Below are 19,450 nucleotides of genomic sequence, written 5' to 3'. Positions count from 1 at the left end.
ACATCCACATCTTCTAAGAATAAGAAAAGATGCTGAACAGGATGATAAACACACTGAGGTATTAGAGGAGAACACAGAAAAGTTCTCTGTTGCAGCATTGGGGAAAAAAAAAAAGATTTCCTAAAAAGATCAAGATCACAACACAATCTAATCCCATAAACACAGTATTCTCCAGAACACAAATACTCTATAATTCAGCATTTTAAATCTTATTTTTCCACATTTTATAGTTTTTCTTTTTTTTTTTTTTTTACTTAGTAGTTCTTTCATGTTTCCTTGGCTCAATCTACAGAATACACCCCACCACCCATCCAGTCCCCCCCCCAGCCACAGAGACGCCAGGCTTGTGCATATCACGCCCCACAAAGGGTCAGAGGGGAACGTGAACTCCACTGAGTGAGGGTGGGGAGGAGGGCAGAGGGCCTGCTGGAGAAGGAAATGTAAAGATTTATGAGGTAGATAGAAATTATCACGTCACAGGCTCAATCCCTGCAGAAAAGATAAGTACATTCATCTGTAAAAAAATAAAGATGAGGTAGGACTTAAGCAATGTTGTACTCTTCTTGTTCTCTTTAAACAAAAGAAAAAAAGAAATTTCCCTGAGACTGTTTCTTCTTTGAAATTCAAAAGGAGAGAGAGAGAGAGAGAGACGCACGCACAGCCCAAACACGGAAGCCTAGAGAACGGGATTAGAAGATGAGGATCCGATTGTTGCCAAAGTCCACCACCACGATCATCCCGTCGGGGGTGACAGCAATGCCAGAGGGGCGGTCCATCTGCCCAAAGCCACTGCCTTGGGCACCAAACTTGCACAGGAAGCTGCCGTTGGACTCGAACATCTGCACCCGGTGGTTCCTGGAATCGGCCACAATGATGCGCCCCTCCTGGTCCACGGCCACACCCTGTGGGCGCAGGAACTGCCCATTACCAGTGCCCTCGGAGCCCAGGAAGCGCGCAGACTGGCAGTCGGGGTGGATGACCAGGAGCCGATGGTTGTTGAAGTCGGTGACCACCAAGTGGCCCTCATGGTTGAAGGCCACACCCCGGGGGGAGTCAAAGTGCTTCCAGAGAGCCCCCTCGAAGCCGTACTTATTCAGAAAGATGCCGTCGGGCCCAAACAGCTGGATCCGGTGGTTGCGGGTGTCAGAGACCAGGATCTTGCCCTCAGAGTTCACCGCCACGTCCCAAGGGTAGTTGAACTGCCCGTTTTTGGTTCCCTTCTCACCAAACTTGAGCAGGAACTGGCCCTCGAACGTGAAGACCTGGATGCGATGATTGTCCTTGTCGGCCACCACGATCCTGCGGGAGGCATCGCAGGCCACACCGGCTGGCCGGTCAAACTGTCCGGGTCGGGAGCCCAGGGTGCCGAATTTGTGGTGGAAGGCGCCACACGGCTTGAACACCTGGATGCGGTTGTTGCTGCGGTCGGCCACAACGATGTAGCCCTCCTTGTCCACACTCACGCCCCAGGGGCGGCAGAGCTTGCCATCGCTGTCGCCCTCGCTGCCGAAGCTCAGGCCCGGGAGCCCGATGCCCACGTAGCTGCGGCCCGACTTGACCACCACCTTGAAGGGGCTGTTCTCAATGTGCTGGTTGCACATGGTGACCGACACCAGGTGCTCACCCTCCAGCTGCGGCCGGTAGCTCACCACGTAAGTCCCATTCTGCTGGTCGCTCACCTCGGCACCAAACAGATTGCCATCGGGGCCCAGGACCACAGCTGACATCAGGTCGCCCCCTGAGAGGCGAGGCTCCCCATCGTGGTCGTAGCCAATAACGGTGAAGGAGGCCACCTTACCCTGGAGGGCCCGCTTGAGGCCATCACCCGTGGCCTTGGTGAGCGGTGCAAAGGCCCCGCTGCTGACGAAGCCGAAGGACTTGATGGCGAGGTACAGGGCCTGGTCGGGGGGTGTGAACATGACGCGGTCATCTTCCTGGGGCTGCAGGAAGCTGCGCACGGTCTTCAGCTCCTGCACCTGGGCCAGCATGCGGTCCCGGGCCAGCAGGACGTCCAGCGCCCGGCCCTCCTCCAGGACCTGCTGGACAGCACTGATGGTGCTCTCAAGCTTGTTGAGGCTCTGCCGCAGCTTCTCCACCTGCAGGTACAGGGACTTGGCTTTCACCTGGCGGATCTTCTCTACCTGGAGAGGGGAGAGCAGGGAGAGGACGGAGGCTTTGAAGCAAGCAAAAAAAAGTAACTGACGATGGACGAGACTGCCCTTGCTCAGAGGGAACAAACACAGAAGCGTTCGGGGGTAAAGAGGCATCCTGTCTCCAACACACCAATCACATACAGAGTAGGGAGAAAATGGGGCAAAATGTAAATAATCAGTACATCTGGGCGAAGACAGAGGGAGTTCTTTTACTATTCCTGTCACTTAGAAATAAAATATAAAAGCTAAGCACAGCCATATAACAAATGTTTGCTGAGCATCTGCTTTGTGCCAGGCCCTGGAGGTGCGCAGTGACAGGTCGAGAATGTGGCCCTCACCAGCAGCACTTCCCAGGGGCCTAGAGCACAAGGCCGGTCTTACACTCCTGAAGGGCTGAATTTTCAGCAGAGCTATAGAGTCTGCAATCTCTTCAGTGATTCCTCCTCCACTCTACCATCCCTGCCTTGCCCCACTCTCCACTCCGAAAGAGAGAGAGAGAGAGAGAGAGAGAGAGGAGAGAGAAGGAAGACAGTGCGTGGAAAGAGTGAAGGGATTTGTTGAGAACCTGATTCAAGATTACAACCTGTACCCCCTGGCCTGCCACACATCCCATAGTCCTCTTCGTGGTTTATTGTCTTCACAGGGAGCCTGAAAGGCCACACACCCCCCAAATTTGGAAACAGTAAGTCCTTGGAAACCACTGGCCTCTAGTATTTCCAGAGGAGCCCTCTCAATCTAAACTGTTGTAATACAGAAACCTGAATTCTGACCTGCGTAATTCTGCCTCTGAGGTTCTGAAACCCACGATTTGGGAATGTGGGTTTGTACGTGACCAATGAAACAGAGCCACTTACCCATTCTTGTGCATTAAATTAGTCAAAGACCACCAATTCGAAGTGATTTCCCCTGTGAAGGGGAGAAATGAGTCATCTAGCTGATTCATGCCATCGTGTAGAGAGAACCAGGACTGCTGAGGGCTCTACCCATCAGAACGCTACAGAAAGTCTATTTCAGAATAAAGCTCCACTGTTGGGGAGGCCTGGATTTCAGTCAGATTTTCCCTCGGGAAGGGGGGTGATGATGTGATTTTTGACCCAGTCATACTTTTCCATCTGTCCACTCTGGAAGCAAGACACGTATGTGTAGAGGGGCCCATGTGGGGACAGATCAAAGAGAAGCTTTGTCCTTTGGTTTTTGCACTGGGCCAAACCTCTGGGCTTTGGTCTGGATTCCTCAACTAGGTGGCTGCAGCTAATCCCACGAGGTCACCAAGTCCCCTGGAAATCTGTAAGCCACAAGCATGAAGAAGTGCATCTAGATACCCAAAACTGGGTCACCCGGCACTCAAATATCTTCAGTAATAGGGAGTGCCAGAAAAAAGATGTGTAACAAGGACGTGGCCGGGCAGAAGACAGGCAGGAAAGCTTTGCTGGGAGGGGCAGAAGAGTCAGTAATTAGTAAAAGAGAGTGGGAGTCCCACAGGATTTAAATAAAAAGTAAAGACAAATGGGACTGAGCGTGTGTCCAGAATGCTGAGCATGCGTATTTTGGAGGTTATCTCAGAATTGAGTTTTTAGAAATGTAGAAACAAAGTATATTACACAGAGAGACTGACTCTTCTTCCAAATTTGCTTCTCCAAGACTAAAAACTTGCTTCCCATGCCTCCCGAAAGAGAACTGCCTTTAGGGAGAGGACAGGAGTTGGCCTCACAGGAGGGAGGGTACCTAAGGTGAGATCTGCAGAAACTCCTTTCCACAAAGGCCTTTTCATCAGCAAATCCAGAAGAGCAAGTTTGTGGCAGAGTTCACCAGGGAGCTCTCAGGTTGCACAAAGTGGGCCCCTTTCAGTTATAATTAACATTCGTGGGTGGCATGAGCCTGGCAGACCACGGGGGCAGGTGAGTGTCTGGAAACCATGTCAGGCCTGCAAAGGTGCCTGCATAAAATACATGCTGAATTAAATCTTAAAGAATTTTTCTAGCCAAGGACCGTTCTCTTCTCGTCAAAAGGTAACTGAGCCATATTCCTCGAGAGGTCAGCAAAGGCAGAAAGCAGTTAGTTACGTGCTAAATAAATGGAAAATGCAAAGCAAAACCCAACACAGCCTTCCAGAACATTTTAGGGCATAGTGATTGGTGAGGATCACTTTCAGAAATGGAGACCTCATCTCTACTTTTGCATAGTTTAGATGATTAAAAGGAGCAGGCACACACCTAAGTGCACCCTTTTTAATGAGCTATGTGTATGGTCTTATTCACGCATTAAGAAAATGTCATTTTGGAGCTGAACTGACTTGAGGTACTGGCCCATTCACAGGCATTTTCTCCCCTCTTCCTGGGGCAGGGGGTAAAGACCAGAGAAGAAAATGTTGGGATGAGGACTTGAGTGGGGAAAGTCATCTTTTCAGTTGATTTCTCTAAACAGCACACCAGCCTGCTCAGCACTCTTTCCTGCTGCAACAGAAGAAAGGGCATTCGCTCGCTGCCCTCCCTAGTGGTTTTCCACAAGGGGGCAGGAAGTGCAACCAGGCAGGACACCAAAAAATAAGGATACTTCCCAGCAGCCTGCTTTCATAACAACAGTCTCGACTGCGCCCCCTTCTGTCTCCCTGAGTGTGCGCAACATAAAATGTGAGGCTCCTTCCAGTCCTGGGTGCCTGACTCCTCCTGAGAAGACTTCTTGTGGCTTTAGTGCTCAGATGGCACCCAGTGTCACAGGGAGCCCTGCATCTTCCTGCCAACACACTTCATGGAAAACCTCCAACTGTTCTCCACTCCGAGCCGGGATCTGGGATCTGACCTGAGAATCCTCGTGGTTTTGCTGCAGTTCACTGGAAAACTGCTGGCCGGCCAAGAGGCCCGGGGTGGGGGTGGGCAGCACTCCTTACCTTCCACAGCAGCTCACACTCCCGCTCCTCCAGGGCCTTCTTGTGCCTTGCCGTCACGGCTTTGACCTCCGACTGTACCACCTTTGCCTTCATCTCTACCTGCTCTGCCACCGTCTGGGCCTGCTCGATGCTCAGCTGGAAAAGCAAGAGCAAGGTCATGGCGTTAGAAGGACCTCCACTCCTCAAGCAAAACATTTAAGTCTGCTTGTCGCAAACCCGAAGAGCTACCACCTTGGGCCCCCGAGACCACTTGATCCACTTCCCTGGAAAGAAAGCAGGCACGCAAGGGGAGCACGGCACCTGTCTGACATAGCCGAAGGGGCCGTGCCAAGTGCTGGGTTCCTTCCTATGGGAAACGGCACTTACACGTAGGTCAACGTCAGCATTCTTAAGAGCTACTCCGACACAATGAAACTAGTGTAGTTGGGTCCAAGCCGAAAAGCGGGAACGAGGACGGGACTGGCACATGAACCAGCTCCCCACAGACTTTCTGGCCTTCCTGGCCACGTGGGAAAACCTGGCAGGCCAGCACAGCACTCAGGTCAAGGTGTGTCATCGCTGCAGGCCAGCAGGTAGCCATCATGTTCCTGTCATGTCATCAGCAGCACAGTTCATTCCAACCCCAAGGGACACTGGGGATACTGTCTGATCTGCCACAGAAACCACGCACACCGTGCCCTGTGGTCAGTCCGCTTGCCAGACCATTCCTGCACCACCACACACCCTACTCTGTACCACCAGCCCTCGGTAAATCAGCCAGTTTAATCAGGCGTATTATTGTTCATAAAAAATTAATCAAGACAGAAGGCCCAGTGTTTTCATCAATATTACATGATGTATCTTGAAAAGCCACAAGGATTTCTTTGAGATACTGAAGTATTAAATCAGGGATTCCAAACTGCCGATGGTGCAACAGGTCTAAGGGTGTTATTATGTCCCACATCAGGAGGGGCCTAGAGAAGCGCACAGGGTTTGGAGCCTGGTCTGAGCTTAGGAATCGCTCACAGGTGACCAACCGTGAGTGTGCCCTGGAGTGAGGGTTTCCAGCATGTGGACCACAACTACAGCTGAGGCCATCTTGGGAAAAGCAGGCTGGATAGTCATTCTAGGCGTCGGCCAACCCAGCTTCAAACCCTAGTTCCATGTCCTACTATTTGCAAGGCCCCAGACAAGTGCCTGGCCTTCTGCAACCTCGGCCAATAGGAGGAAAAGACAGGATAATACATGGAAGGAGCTCAGCACAGCAGCTCATAGAGTAAAACATCACCAACAGTGCTCAGCTGAGAAACACGTGCAGTAAGACCACAGGCATCCTTTCCCTTCATCCCACCTAGCTCCTGTCATGCAGGTACAGTCATGTACCTAGGCCCACGCACACTTCCTGACCCATTTTGCTTTTTAAATTGTGGTAAAATAGGTAGAACATAAAATGTACCATTATTTACATTTAGCACATTCCATATTGTCTAAGCATCACAACCACCTAGCTCCAAACGCTACCATCGTCAAAAGGAAGCTTCCATACCCATTAGGCAGTCTTTCTCCATCTCCCCACCAACTCCCCCATGGCAACCATAATCTGCTTGGTCTCTACACTTCTGTCTATTCTGGATAGTTCACAGAAATGGAATGAAACAATACATGAGCAGACTTATTTGTACGAGTATGATTTTCAACAGTTGTGACTCATTTGTCACTTACAACTGGGGACCCCCCCCCTTAATCCTCTCAGTCTACAAGACACGCCAATGGCACGAAAGTCACACACACATTGCAGCTGCCCCCAAACCACCCATGGCTGCCGTGGCTAACTGCTCTTGGCATTCTTTGCCCCAATCCCTGTGAGGCCTAAAGATCAGAGGTGGCACTTGGGCTGATCGAGAATGCTCATGGACTATCCATGGCCTGGAATGCTTTCTCTTCCAAATTCACCCTAAATTTCAAAAACCCGAATCAGATGCCACTATCTTCCTGAAACTGGCAGTGAAGGACACCTTCCCATGTTTCTGTTCCACCTTTACTACCCTGTCCCAAGTGTCATTACATAGCACACTACGTGGGGGTTAGGTACATAGCCCATGATACTTCGCCACTGGGTTGTAGCAGGAACAATCTCTATATTTACACTTGCTAACGTCTACGGCCATAACCATATTCATCAAAGCAGTAGGTAACTATAGTGGGTTAAATATTGTCTCCCCCACATTCAGGCTGATTAGTTAAGAGGAGGTCATACTGGACTAGAGAAGAGTCCTAAATCCAGTGACTGAAAATCACTTAAGGCCATGTGAAGACAGGCATGCAGAAAGAAGACCACATGAAGGCAGAGGCAGAAATTAGGAGTGATGTAAGTGTAACAAACCGAGGAAAACCAAGGATTGCTGGCAACTACCAGAAGCTTGGAAAAAGAAGGGCAAGATTCTTCCCTATAGCCTTCAGAGAGCACAGCCTGGCTGACACCTTTATTTTTGGGCTTCCAGCCCCCAGAACTATGTGAGAATAAATTCCTATTATTTAAGTCACCAGTTTATAGTCATTTGTTATAGCAGCCCTAGGAAAGAGCAGCCACCAAATTGAAGCAGATGGAACTATCGAAATTACCAAAAGATAAAAAAATTAGACTGACCCATCAGTAAAAGCATATAAGCAGGTCTCATGATGGACTTGGCAGATTCCAAACATCTCAGGTGGTCAGGGTTGATTTAGAAGATGGGAAATCTCGCTAGATACTTAAACAGAGATAATTGAACATAGAAAATGGGGTTGAACAGTTAGTGGAGAACTGCCAGGGCAAAGGGCACACAGAGGATGACAGACAGACCATGCCTGCAGTCGGCAGCGACCACCCTTGGGCCAGGAGAACAAAGAGAGGAGAGTAGGGGTTATAGGTAGGGACTGTGCCCACCTCATTCTGGAAGCGGCCGAAGCTGGGAACTGGAGCTAACCCTCTGCTGCTGGGTGACAAACTGCTGCTGCTAAGAACAGAAAGTCAAACAGAAGAAGGAAGTCCCCTTTGCCAACGTCCGGATTTGTGGTTGGAAGTGCTGTGACCCAGCACCACACAGCAAGCGTGTGAAAGGGTTGGTCACGATGGAGAGAACTTAGTAACCCAAACATCCCATCTTCAGATGTGTCGGCATTAATGAGCACCAGCTCATTAATGAGTCAATACGCGACCAAGGCAACACAGCCTTTGTCCGTTTATTTCTTAGCTTCCTCAATGGAAAGCAGAGGTGGCAAAATGCTTTCTATTTATACCAATGCCATATTACTTACCCAACTGATTCTCCATAGAAAACAGAAGAAATGGAAGTAACAGGCCTACATTCCTACAGGGCAAGAACTGGCAGGAGAGCACAGTGACCACCCCCACCCACTCTGTGTAGCAAGTGGGTTTACACAGCAAATGTCTGTCTACTCACTTCTCCCCCTACTGTCTCCTAGCAGGCCTGCTCCCTCGATGTTTCCTGCCAGGTCTCTAGCAGGCCCTTAGGACTGGAATTCCCATTCTAGGACAAGAACTGTTTCTTCCATTTTTCAATCAGGTAGAAGGGGTACAAAGCTCTTACTGTAATTTGAGGGATCCCCAAGTGTGCAAGGATAGGATCATTCTTAGGGTTGAGAGTCATAAAAGCCCTATGTGTAGAGACAAAAAATAGAGCTTTCTTTTCCGAATCATACACAGTCCCGTCAAGCACTGCATTCCAAGATGCGCAGACCAGGACCTGCCAAACTAGTTCCCATTATCTAAACAGGGCATTTGAAGGAAACGAGAGGCAGGTGGGGTGGGGAAACGACAGTAGGTAAAAGGGATGAATAAATTTCGAAAACAGAAACATTCAATTTGCAGTAAGGACGGATAATAAAAAATTATCCAATAAGCATGGGGCTTGAGGGGAAGAAAGTTATCTTTTAGATGTTAACAGATCCAATCAAACATCTGAAAACTGAAGGTCTCAATCTGGGCAGGCCAATCAGTGCATGCCAGCTGAGTGCTGAGTACTGGCCACTCAGTACAGGGGAGGTGGAGGCCACCTGGGTTTCATAGGAAAGAGCACAAAAGAGATTAATGATGTCTGCAGGGGGGGGACGGGGCAGCCAGATGACTGCTACTGAAAGTGCTCTGATGGGCGTGCCTAGGTGGTTCAGTCACGTAAGCTTCTGACTTCAGCTCAGGGTCCCGGATGGAGCCCAGCATCCGGCAAACCACTCAGTGGTAAGTCTGCTTGTCCCTCTCCCTCTGCTGCTCCCCCTGCTTGTATGCATGCGTGCATGTGCTCTCTCTCTCGTCAAATGAACTGGGAAAAAAAAAATCTTTAAAAAAAGGAAAAGAAGTGTCCTGATAGGCAGAAGATGACAGAATGCAAATGTCACCCATAAACTCACAGACCACAAAACCAGATATGGGAACTACTGTAGTTCACTCTAAAGTGTAATTTTATCACATTTAATACCTTTGAAACTATGATTCATCTTAAAATTGTCAATGGGCTTCTTCCTTTGTTAGGTGTATATAAAATAAATGTGCATATTACAATCAATGGTGTCTTAAGTGTGACTGAAATAATCAAGGCTCTCTTTATGTGGAGAGCAACCATATCCTTAATCTTGATTATGGGTATCTCCCCCATCCCAGGGGATCAGTGCACCTTATGAAAGGCTCTAATTACAAAAGTGGCCAAAATGTTATACTTCCAGGAAGACTGGTCACCCTTAAAACACTGATGAGATACACTACAAACATCTCTCAGGCTTCCTTTGTTGTCGGTAGCTCTAGACCCTCATCATAGTAAATTCTTTTTACAGGACTAAATAGAATTAATTGGGAGAATTTACTTCTGGGTGTTTTTTCTAGACTAAGACTCTCAAGCTAAATATAGACAAGTAGTCTCTCAGAGTTATAACTTAGAAACTGTGGTTCACAGTCAACTGTACATCTGACACTTGTAATTTAATAATGGATAAACATCCCTGGCTGAAGAAAGGGAATGGAGCTCCTATAAGTTTTTTCTAAACAAAAGCTGGTAAAAGTCCCAAGTTGTACTGAGTTCAGATATATTGTAAAAGGTCACTGATACTCATTAAAGGTGGTGTAAAATTGGTAAGAACTCAAATCTGCCTGCAGATTTGGTGTGGCTAGTGGCCTTTACTTTTGGGACGTGTTCATGCTTATTCATTTGGCCCAGCAGACGCTTCACTACCATCCAGGCATGGTGCCCAAGGAGGAACGAAGGACGCCAAGCCAATCAAGGGCCCTACCCTGAAATTTTACAAATGGAGGTTCCAAACTCTCCCTCCACCCCAAAAGGGAAGAGGAGAGGAGAAAGGAAACTCACTCTTTCCCTGAGAATGGCTTGCTGGAACAGTGCAGGACTGAAGAGATGCCCATGCATGCCAACCATGTTCAACAGCAAGAATGAGGTCACCACGGAGAGAGGCAGAGCTAAGTGACAGAGTGCTGGCATCAAGGTCTGAGACCCTGGGCACCTGAAGCCTGATCCATCCATATTCTCCTACCCAGTCACCTGAGACTATTCATCTCCTTTCATTCAACTGCAACAAAGGATCCTAATTAAGACAGCATGGGAAAAATAATTATTGGGTCATGATGTATTAAAATTCTTCCAACCATTTTTCATCACATTTGTGTATATTATTTGCAAATGCATGAGAAGGGAGTAGGCAGGAGCACAGCTGCCTCCCAAATGAGAGGTGACCATCAGTTTTGGGTTCAAACTGCAATTCCTCTACTCATTGTTAGTGTGACTTCTGGAGGGTTACTTAATCTCTTTCAAGCAAAGTTTTCTCTCTACAAAATGGAAAGAATGACACCCAAACCTCAAGCATTATTTACAGAAAGTGCCGTTTTCAGTGCCCTTGGTAAACAGGGACCGCTAATTCTTACTGACGAATATAGAAGGCCTATGGTTAATGAGATCTGGGATCTTGGGCACAACAACTAAATTTTGTTCTTCCATTTCCATATTTGTAACAGTAATTTGTAATTTATTTATTTTTTTTTAAAGATTTTATTTATTTATTTGAGAGAGAGAGAATGAGAGATAGAGAGCACGAGAGGGAAGAGGGTCAGAGGGAGAAGCAGACTCCCTGCTGAGCAGGGAGCCTGATGTGGGACTCGATCCCAGGACTCCAGGATCATGACCTGAGCCGAAGGCAGTCGCTTAACCAACTGAGCCACCCAGGCGCCCATGTAACAGTAATTTGTAATTTAAAAAAACAAAAAACAACATTTTCTTGATCTACTTTCTGGGCTAGTTTATATAAACTTATATAAAATAGTAGGCATTCTCAGCATTCCTTGTGGTCAACTTTCCAGCATGGCAAGGAGTTCCTGCAGGTTACATGGTCTAGTAAAGGGATCGAACAAAAACAGAAGTTAGGGAACCAAAGTAGTCCAGAAAGTCTAGATGAACTTACATTTTAATTTACAAAATTTTAAATTTTGCTTAGCCATCCAGCCCATTCCTAATTTTTGTGCTAAATGGTACAATATCTATCACTTTTGTTTAACATGTAAAGTGCTAATGTTTCCTTTTTTAACCACGCAGGCAACTTAAGTTGACTAAAGGACTAGTTACCCTTATCATGACTACTGACTTTCTACTAATATCAGATGAAAAGTAACAAAAAGGTCTACCTTATTTAAGGCTATAGTGCACTTGGATAAAAACTACCCTGCAAATGACTAAAATTAACAATACAGGAAACAACAGATGTTAGGGAGGATGCAGAGAAACGGGAACCCTCTTACACTGTTGGTGGGAACGCAAACTGGTGCAGCCGGTTCTGGAAAACAGTATGGAGGTTCCTCAAACAGTTGAAAATAGAGCTACCTTATGACCTGGCAATTGTACTAGCAGGTATTTACCTAAAGGACAAAAAAACACTGATTCGAAGGGATACATGCACCCTGAGGTATATAGCAGCATTATGAACAATAGCCAAACTATGAAAAGAGCCCAAATGTCCATCGACTGATGAATGGATAAAGAAGATGTCTCTCTCTCTCTCTCTCTCTCTCTCTCTCTCTCACACACACACACACACACACACACACACACACACACACACACACACAGGAATGTTACTCAGCCATCAAAAAGAATGAAATCTTGCCACTTGCAACGATGTGGCTGGAGCTAAAGTGTATTATGCCAAGTGAAATAGGCCAGTCAGAGAAAGACAAATACTGTAGGACCTCACTCATACGTGGAATTGAAGAAACAAAACAGATGACTGTAGTGGGGACAAAAAAAGAGGTAAACCAAGAGACAGACTCTAAACTATAGAGAACAAACAGGGTTACTGGAAGGGAGGTGGCTGAGATGGGCCAGATGGGTGATGGGGATTAAGGAAGACACTCGTGATAAGCACTGGGTGTTGTAAGTGATGAATCACTAAATTCTAAACCGGAAACTAATATTATCCTGTATGTTAACTAAATGAAATTTATTTTTTATTTATTCAGTTGAGAGAGACAGAGAGAGCGAGTGAAAGCACAAGCAGAGGGGAGGGGCAGAGGGAGAGGGAGAAGCAGACTTCACGCTGAGCAGGGAGCCCAGTGAAGGACTCCATCCCAGGACCCTGAGATCATGGCCTGAGCTAAAGGCAGACACTTAACTGACTGAGCCACCCAGGCACCCCAACTAACTAGAATTTAAATAAAAAATTGGAAGGAAAAATAAATAAACCAAACTCGCCTGCAACTGATATGTAAGACTGGATTTTGGCCAGTGGATAGAAGAAGTGTTGTGCGAGCCTTCTGGGAAATCTTACAAAAGGCCAGAGAATGTCAGTTCCCTTCCAATGGTCCAGAATATAGATATGTCACCTTGAGTTCCAGCAGCCGTTTCTGGGCATGGGGATGAACATCAACACCTCCGTACAGTGGGGTGAAGCTGAAGGTGTCTCCAATGACTATCAGTATCTCCAGACTAAGTTCTTTAAACAGGAGAGATTAAAACGTTGCATATTTAAGCCACCATATTTAGGAGCAGAGTGAAAGCCTGTTACTTATGGCTAAATTCGTCTCCTACCTGATGAAAACAGAAGAAAATTCTAAACTGTGACAGAAAGCAGATGAATGATTGCTTGGGGACATGGAAACAGAATGAAGGATGTTAGAAAGTGATGGACATGTTCCTAACCTTGACTATGGTGATGTTTTCATGGGTGAAATTCGTGTTGAACGTATGTTGGTATGCTTTAAATATATGCAGTTCATTATCTATCAATTTTCCTCAAGAAAGCTGAAAAAATTTTGCCTCAGTCCCACCATATCAGTAAAACACCACTATTTATATTTTGGCCTATTTCTACTTCCTCCCATAATCTTTTTATGCATTGTTTACTTATTTTAAGTAATTTTTCTTGAAGCAACTTCAGGATCTGCTAATTTTAGTTAACACCATTTTGTAATGTGATCACGAACATTTTATAAATATTAAGGGGCTAAAAACCCCCAACTCCTATTGCTGACCATTCATACTGGTGCAATCCATACCTTCAGGATAAAGGACATGTCCTTGGAGGTAAGTTTCTTCCACATTTAAAGCTCTGGATATTGTTCAAAACATGTTCTTCCACCCACAAAGATTGAGTGTGGTGTACATACTTTGTTCCTTATCCAAAATAGTACTTTGGTGTCATTTTAATTGGTTTACTACTCAGGCTGAATATACTTCTGTATATTTGCATTAAGTGGCTGGATTGTCCCTTTGGAAGGTATCTGCATCTTTTTCATTCCTTCACCTGTTTGTGCCTGCCTTCTAAAAAGTTGTACTTACCTATTATGATCTTCTTGGAGTAACTATTTCTCTTCTAGTTGTTTTCCTTTTTTTTTTTTTTTCTTTAAAGTAGCTCCACACTGGGCTCGAACCCACAACGCTGAGATCTAGAGTCAGGTGCTTAACCAACTGAGCCATCCAGGTGCCCCAGTTGCTCTCCTTTTAATATACACAAGTTCTTGGGGCTCCTGGCTGGCTGTAGTCAGAAGAGCATGAGATTCTTGATCTCGGGTTCCTGAGTTTGAGCCCAGTGTTGGGTGTAGAGGTTGCTTAAAAATTTGAAAAACGTGCACAAGTTTCTTGTGTCACTTCTAATCTTAGAATGCTTTCCTGCCTTTAGGTATTTAACATACATTTACCTTCAGTTTGGGTTTCTCTTTTTTTTTTTTAATACTGCTCCCCTTCCTTTTCATGTAATAATCCTTTAACCTAGTTAGGTTTTTATTCTGGTATTTGCTATCAGAATTTAAACCTATTAAATCTATGCCTTTAACACCTATTATTTAGTTTGATTCTTAAGTTACCAGCAAAAAATAAAGCCTATTTCTGTTTCTTGGATCTGCCAATTTGCCAGTACAAACAAGCCATATTTAAAAGCTCCCGAATGACTCGTTTATTTAGTAATACTATTAAGAATAAATGAACACTCCTCCAGCAACCCAAGATGCCGAAAGGGAAGAAGGCGAAGGGGAAGAAGGTGGCCCGACCCCTGCTGTCGTGAAGAAGCAGGAGGCCAAGAAGGTGGTCAATCCCCTGTTCAAGAAGAGGCCCAAGAATTCTGGCATCGGACAGGACATCCAGCCCAAAAGGGACCTCACCCGCTTTGTCAAATGGCCCCGCTACATCTGGCTGCCAACGGCAAAGGGCTATTCTCTATAAACGTCTAAAAGTGCCTCCTGCAATTAACCAGTTCACCCAGGCCTTGGACCGCCAGACAGCTACTCAACTGCTTAAGCTGGCCCACAAGTACAGACCAGAGACAAAGCAGGAGAAGAAGCAGATTGTTGGCCCGGGCTGAGAAGAAAGCTGCAGGCAAAGGGGATGTCCCCACTAAGAGGCCACCTGTCCTTCGAGCTGGGGTTAACACTGTCACCACCCTGGTGGAAAACAAGAAGGCTCAGCTGGTAGTGATTGCTCATGATGTGGATCCCATTGAGCTGGTGGTTTTCCTGCCTGCCCTGTGCCGTAAGATGGGGGTTCCCTACTGCATTATCAAGGGGAAGGCCAGGCTGGGCCGTCTGGTCCACAGGAAGACCTGCACCACTGTCGCCTTCACACAGGTCAACTCGGAAGACAAAGGAGCCCTGGCAAAGCTGGTGGAGGCCATCAGGACCAACTACAATGACAGATACGACGAGATCCGCCGCCACTGGGGAGGCAACGTCTTGGGCCCAAAGTCTGTGGCTCGCATCGCCAAGCTGGAAAAGGCAAAGGCTAAAGAACTGGCCACCAAACTGGGCTGAGTGGATGCTGTTGAATTTTCTGTACATAAAAGTAATAAAACGTTGTGTTTCAGGCAGTGTCAAAAAAAAAAAAAAAAAGAATAAATGAACAAGTTGAAGACAGTTTCTTAGACCAATGACGTACAAATCAAACTTGCGATTTAAATGTTCCTTGTAAAAGAAATCAAAATCTCTTCCTACCCCATCATCAGAATCATTCCGTATTTTGGTTTAAATGGACTGATTTTTTAAAAGGGGGGGGGGGCAGCACCAATTATATGTATATTTTAAAATAACTTACTGCTCCCCCAAATTTTATGGTAATTTACTTGTTCCCCCTTCCTTCTTCAGTATTCATATTAAGAACAGAAATCATGGGGTGCCTGGGTGCCTCAGTCATTAAGCGTCTGTCTTTGGCTCAGGCCATGATCCCAGGGTCCTGGGATTGAGGCCTGCACCAGGCTCCCTGCTCCGCGGGAAGCCTGCTTCTCTCTCTCCCACTCCCCCTGCTTGTGTTCCCTCTCTCGCTGTGTCTCTGTCTCTCTCTGTCAAATAAATAGATAAATAAAATCTTTTAAAAAAGTCTTCATACCATCTGCTGCATTCTTTAATATAAAAGCTATTAAATGGCAGCATCAAAATTATGTGGTTGGGCTGTTTACTTCATTAACATTTTGACCAACTGCAAGAAGAAATCAAGTGTCTCGGGACACCTGGGTGGCTCAGGTCACAACCCCAGGGTCCTAGGATCAAGTCCCACATCAGGCTCCTTGCTCAGTGGGGAGCCTTCTTCTCCCTCTACCTGCTGCTCCCCCGCTTGTGCACGCTCTCTCCCCTCTATGACAAATAAGTAAATAAAATCTTAAAAAAAGAAAAGAAAAGAAAAGAAATCAAGTGCCCAAAGCACCATGCACCCCCTCCCCCAGAGCAATGTCCTTTGCTGGCATTTCAAGGTTACTTATTTACCCTGTGGGGAACTTCTCAAAATCTCAGTATCTGTCATCCTTTCCATTGCTTGGTGACCAATAAAGGAAAAAACACTTGTAGACTCACACACAAGTCTTATTATCTTTTTATATCAATAAACAAAAGCATGCCCTGTGCTAGACAGTAGCTTCTTTTTCCAATGTCTTCCAGGAGTATTTTTTAAACAGCTTTGAGATGTGTCCCTGAGACAGGAATTCTACCTGAAGCTTTCAGAACTGTGTTCTCCCTTAATAAAGCAGAGGTTCAGTTAAATATTCACTGAACACATGCAAATTCCTCCCCATTCTCACTTAATCAGTCTCAGTTACCCATTACTGACTGATCTTACCCATTTGCAAAATACTTACAATGAAAAGTGGGTCATACCTACTTCTGACCTTGGGGACAGAGCTTATTTCTAGTGCTCACATGGGAACAAACTGGCTCTTCAGGCAATGATTTTTGAGCAAAACTAACTTGTTCTCAATCTTTACCTCAACTTCCCTTTGCCCAAAGGCATGCGCTGGCATCAGTGAGTTCTGAGGGAAAAAAGAGCAATGTTTTTTCCACCAACACCCAGGGGACTTCCTTCTTAACACGTAGGGACCTCTCTACTTTCATTAGAGGGCCCCCAGATAGTCTTAGGAATGGTCAATGTATTGAGAACCTATTAAGAACATTCAGACAGAAATGGGTAGCCAATCCTACCCCAATCTTCAGACCACTAGCAGAGTGTAGGTTCTAAAGAATTATAACCAAGAGCCACAAAAGGGTACCCTTCCCCTGCCCCACACACTTAGTTACACAAGGATTTTCAAGAAGTCAATTCACAATTGATGCAGTTGATGTTCAGTAGGTGTACCTGGATGTGGCCATATAGATTAACAAACTGAGCCTTCCACCTCAGCCCAAATATCCATCTGCCACTTGGCTCCTCCACCCAAAATGCCCATCAGGCACCACAGTACCAACTCACATTTGAATTTCATCCTGGGGTTCTTTCTTCTTCTATTTTTTTTTTTTTAAAGATTTTATTTATTTGATAGAGAGGGAGAAAGAACACAAAGGGAGAGGGAGAAGCTGACGCCCCGCTGAGCAGGGAGCCCGATGAGGGGCTCAATCCCAGGACCCCGAGATCATGACCTGAACTGAAGGTGGATGCTCAACTGACTGAGCCACCCAGGTGCCCCCCGAGGTTCTTTTCACTACTCACACAGCAGACGCTCAGTGAATGCGGACTAGATTTGTTGTAGGAAGTTTAGCACTGCAGACAAAACCTTCTGCACATCAACTTCTCTCTCCTCTCCATATAAAGTTCAAATTTTCACCTCCTTGACATTTCATCATTTTAACCACAGATCTCTCCTTAAGCTTCTGGCAAATTATGACAACTCATATTTGTCTCCAGAGTGGTGGATCCCAGGAAGCGGAGAGCACCAGCATTTCTCTCAAACACGTTTCGAGGACCCCTGAGTGTTCTCAATCTCCAAGGAGAGAAAGGGGTTGGTAAGGTAATACCACATTCTGGGGGCAGGACCCAGACAGCAGGTCTTTAAGTTCCCCCAGGTGATGCTGACAGCAGCCAGAGTCCAGGAGACACCAGCACCGTAAGGCAAATGACCAGGTCCTAATGGTAGTGGGATAAAAAGGGAAGCCACAAACCACTTCATCCATAGGGACAACAAGATCACCAAAATAGAAGAGAAATAAAATAAACTATGCACTAGTGGGGATGCTGGCAAACAATAATTTACGAGTGACCAAGAGCCACTCCGAAGGCATATAAAAGAAAGCAGGCCACTCTGGCCTAAGAATATGCCAGATAGTAACTGCAGAAACACAGACTCTCAAACCTCTAATTGTATGAGTATCAGATAATCTGACTCTTCAGAAAGACTACTTCAATACCATGCATAGGAATATAATAGCTGCTGAGAAACTTACCTTCTGCCCCTTCTTTAGAGCACAATTCTTCACCATATCCAAAAAAAGGGGGGATTTTTTTTTTTTTTTTTAAGATTTATTTATTTATCTGACAGAGGGAGAGCACAAGCAGGGGGAGTGGGAGAGGGAGAAGCAGACTCACCACTGAGCAGGCAGCCCGATGTAGGTAGGGCTCCATCCCAGGACTCCGGGACCATGACCTGAGCTTATCCGACTGAGCCACCCAGGCACCCCAGGATCTTATTTTTTAAACAATTCACTTATTCAAATACTCTAAGAATGTAAATAACGGTTTCCCATTCAATTTTTGCTCAACGATTAGCAATGTTTCCTGATTTTCAAGCTTTATCCTACCAGATAAGGAAAACATCTCATGATTTTTTCCTTTCTTGAAACCTTGTCACCTGGACAAGATTTTAAAATCATTTCAGGAATGCCATCACGTGGCTGTAAAAGAACTTTTCTATGCCTCAAAGTTACACGTGTCCCTTCCTAACCCCAAAGGGATGGGGACTCGACAGAAGCAAGGGTCTCAGTTACCAGGAGGTGACTTCATTACTTAGGGAAGAGTCTGCGATAAACTTCTGTTGCTCACTTATTTTTCACCGATAAATCAATCTGAACAACAGAGGTTATCTGTCTGGAAAGCATTAAGTACCCAGTCTTTCTGCAGTCCTGACTGAGGGATACTAATGCCCACTTGGTATCTGGGGAAGGGGCCGGGTAAGAAACAGGCAGATGATGTGGTGGGGGCCCAGCTAGACAAGCTGTGACTGGCTAGTCGACTTTGGCCACACCCCTCTCATCTTCCTGAACCCTCCACCTCCCCAAGGGATTACTGCTGCATGGATGTCACATGAGCTCATTTGGGTCATTGTTCCATGCTCCCACACACTGGAGCCTGCCCAGTAATCTACACATGCCATCTGAAAGGGAGCGGGAAAGATTTTCTGTGCAAGAAAGAACAAGGGAAACAGGTGAAGGATGGGTTAGGACTGACCTGGATTGCCTGGCGGCCCTGCTGCGCATCGGCCAGCAGCTGGATGGTAAGTGCCCGTGAGTCCTGCAGCGCCTCCTGGAGGTAGATGAAGCTGTGGCCCCCATGCCGGCCCATCGTACACTCACGACAGATGGGCACCGAACAGGTGTCACAGTACAGGTGCAGCACCTGCGGACCAGAGAGCGGACAGGCATGAAGGAGAGATTCGGGACCAGCGGGGAGGGGGCAGCCACGGGGTGCTCTGTGGATTC

At 46.4% G+C, this 19,450-nt stretch overlaps 1 protein-coding gene and 1 pseudogene across 1 annotated transcript in view; one reads left to right on the top strand and one right to left on the bottom strand.

Moving 5' to 3' along the window:
- Window positions 1-689: 689 nt before the first annotated feature.
- TRIM71 (tripartite motif containing 71) overlaps window positions 690-19,450 on the bottom strand; it is a 66,334-nt gene continuing 47,573 nt past the window's right edge. Inside the window, exons 2-4 of the mRNA XM_028107186.2 lie at window positions 19,200-19,367; window positions 5,041-5,175; window positions 690-2,141 (exon numbers count right to left, since the gene is read on the bottom strand). Coding sequence (XP_027962987.1) covers window positions 690-2,141; window positions 5,041-5,175; window positions 19,200-19,367 — 1,755 coding nt within the window. The remainder of the gene's footprint in view (window positions 2,142-5,040; window positions 5,176-19,199; window positions 19,368-19,450) is intronic.
- On the top strand, window positions 14,506-15,362 carry LOC114212333 (large ribosomal subunit protein eL8 pseudogene; annotated as a pseudogene).

Source organism: Eumetopias jubatus, unplaced genomic scaffold, assembly GCF_037043125.1.
Source record: "Eumetopias jubatus isolate StellerSeaLion01/CBP00866 unplaced genomic scaffold, mEumJub1_p1.0 scaffold_1, whole genome shotgun sequence".
NCBI classification, from domain to species: domain Eukaryota; kingdom Metazoa; phylum Chordata; class Mammalia; order Carnivora; family Otariidae; genus Eumetopias; species Eumetopias jubatus.
The sequence above is the reverse complement of the archived record's forward strand: the minus strand, read 5'-3'. Positions and strand labels throughout refer to the sequence as shown.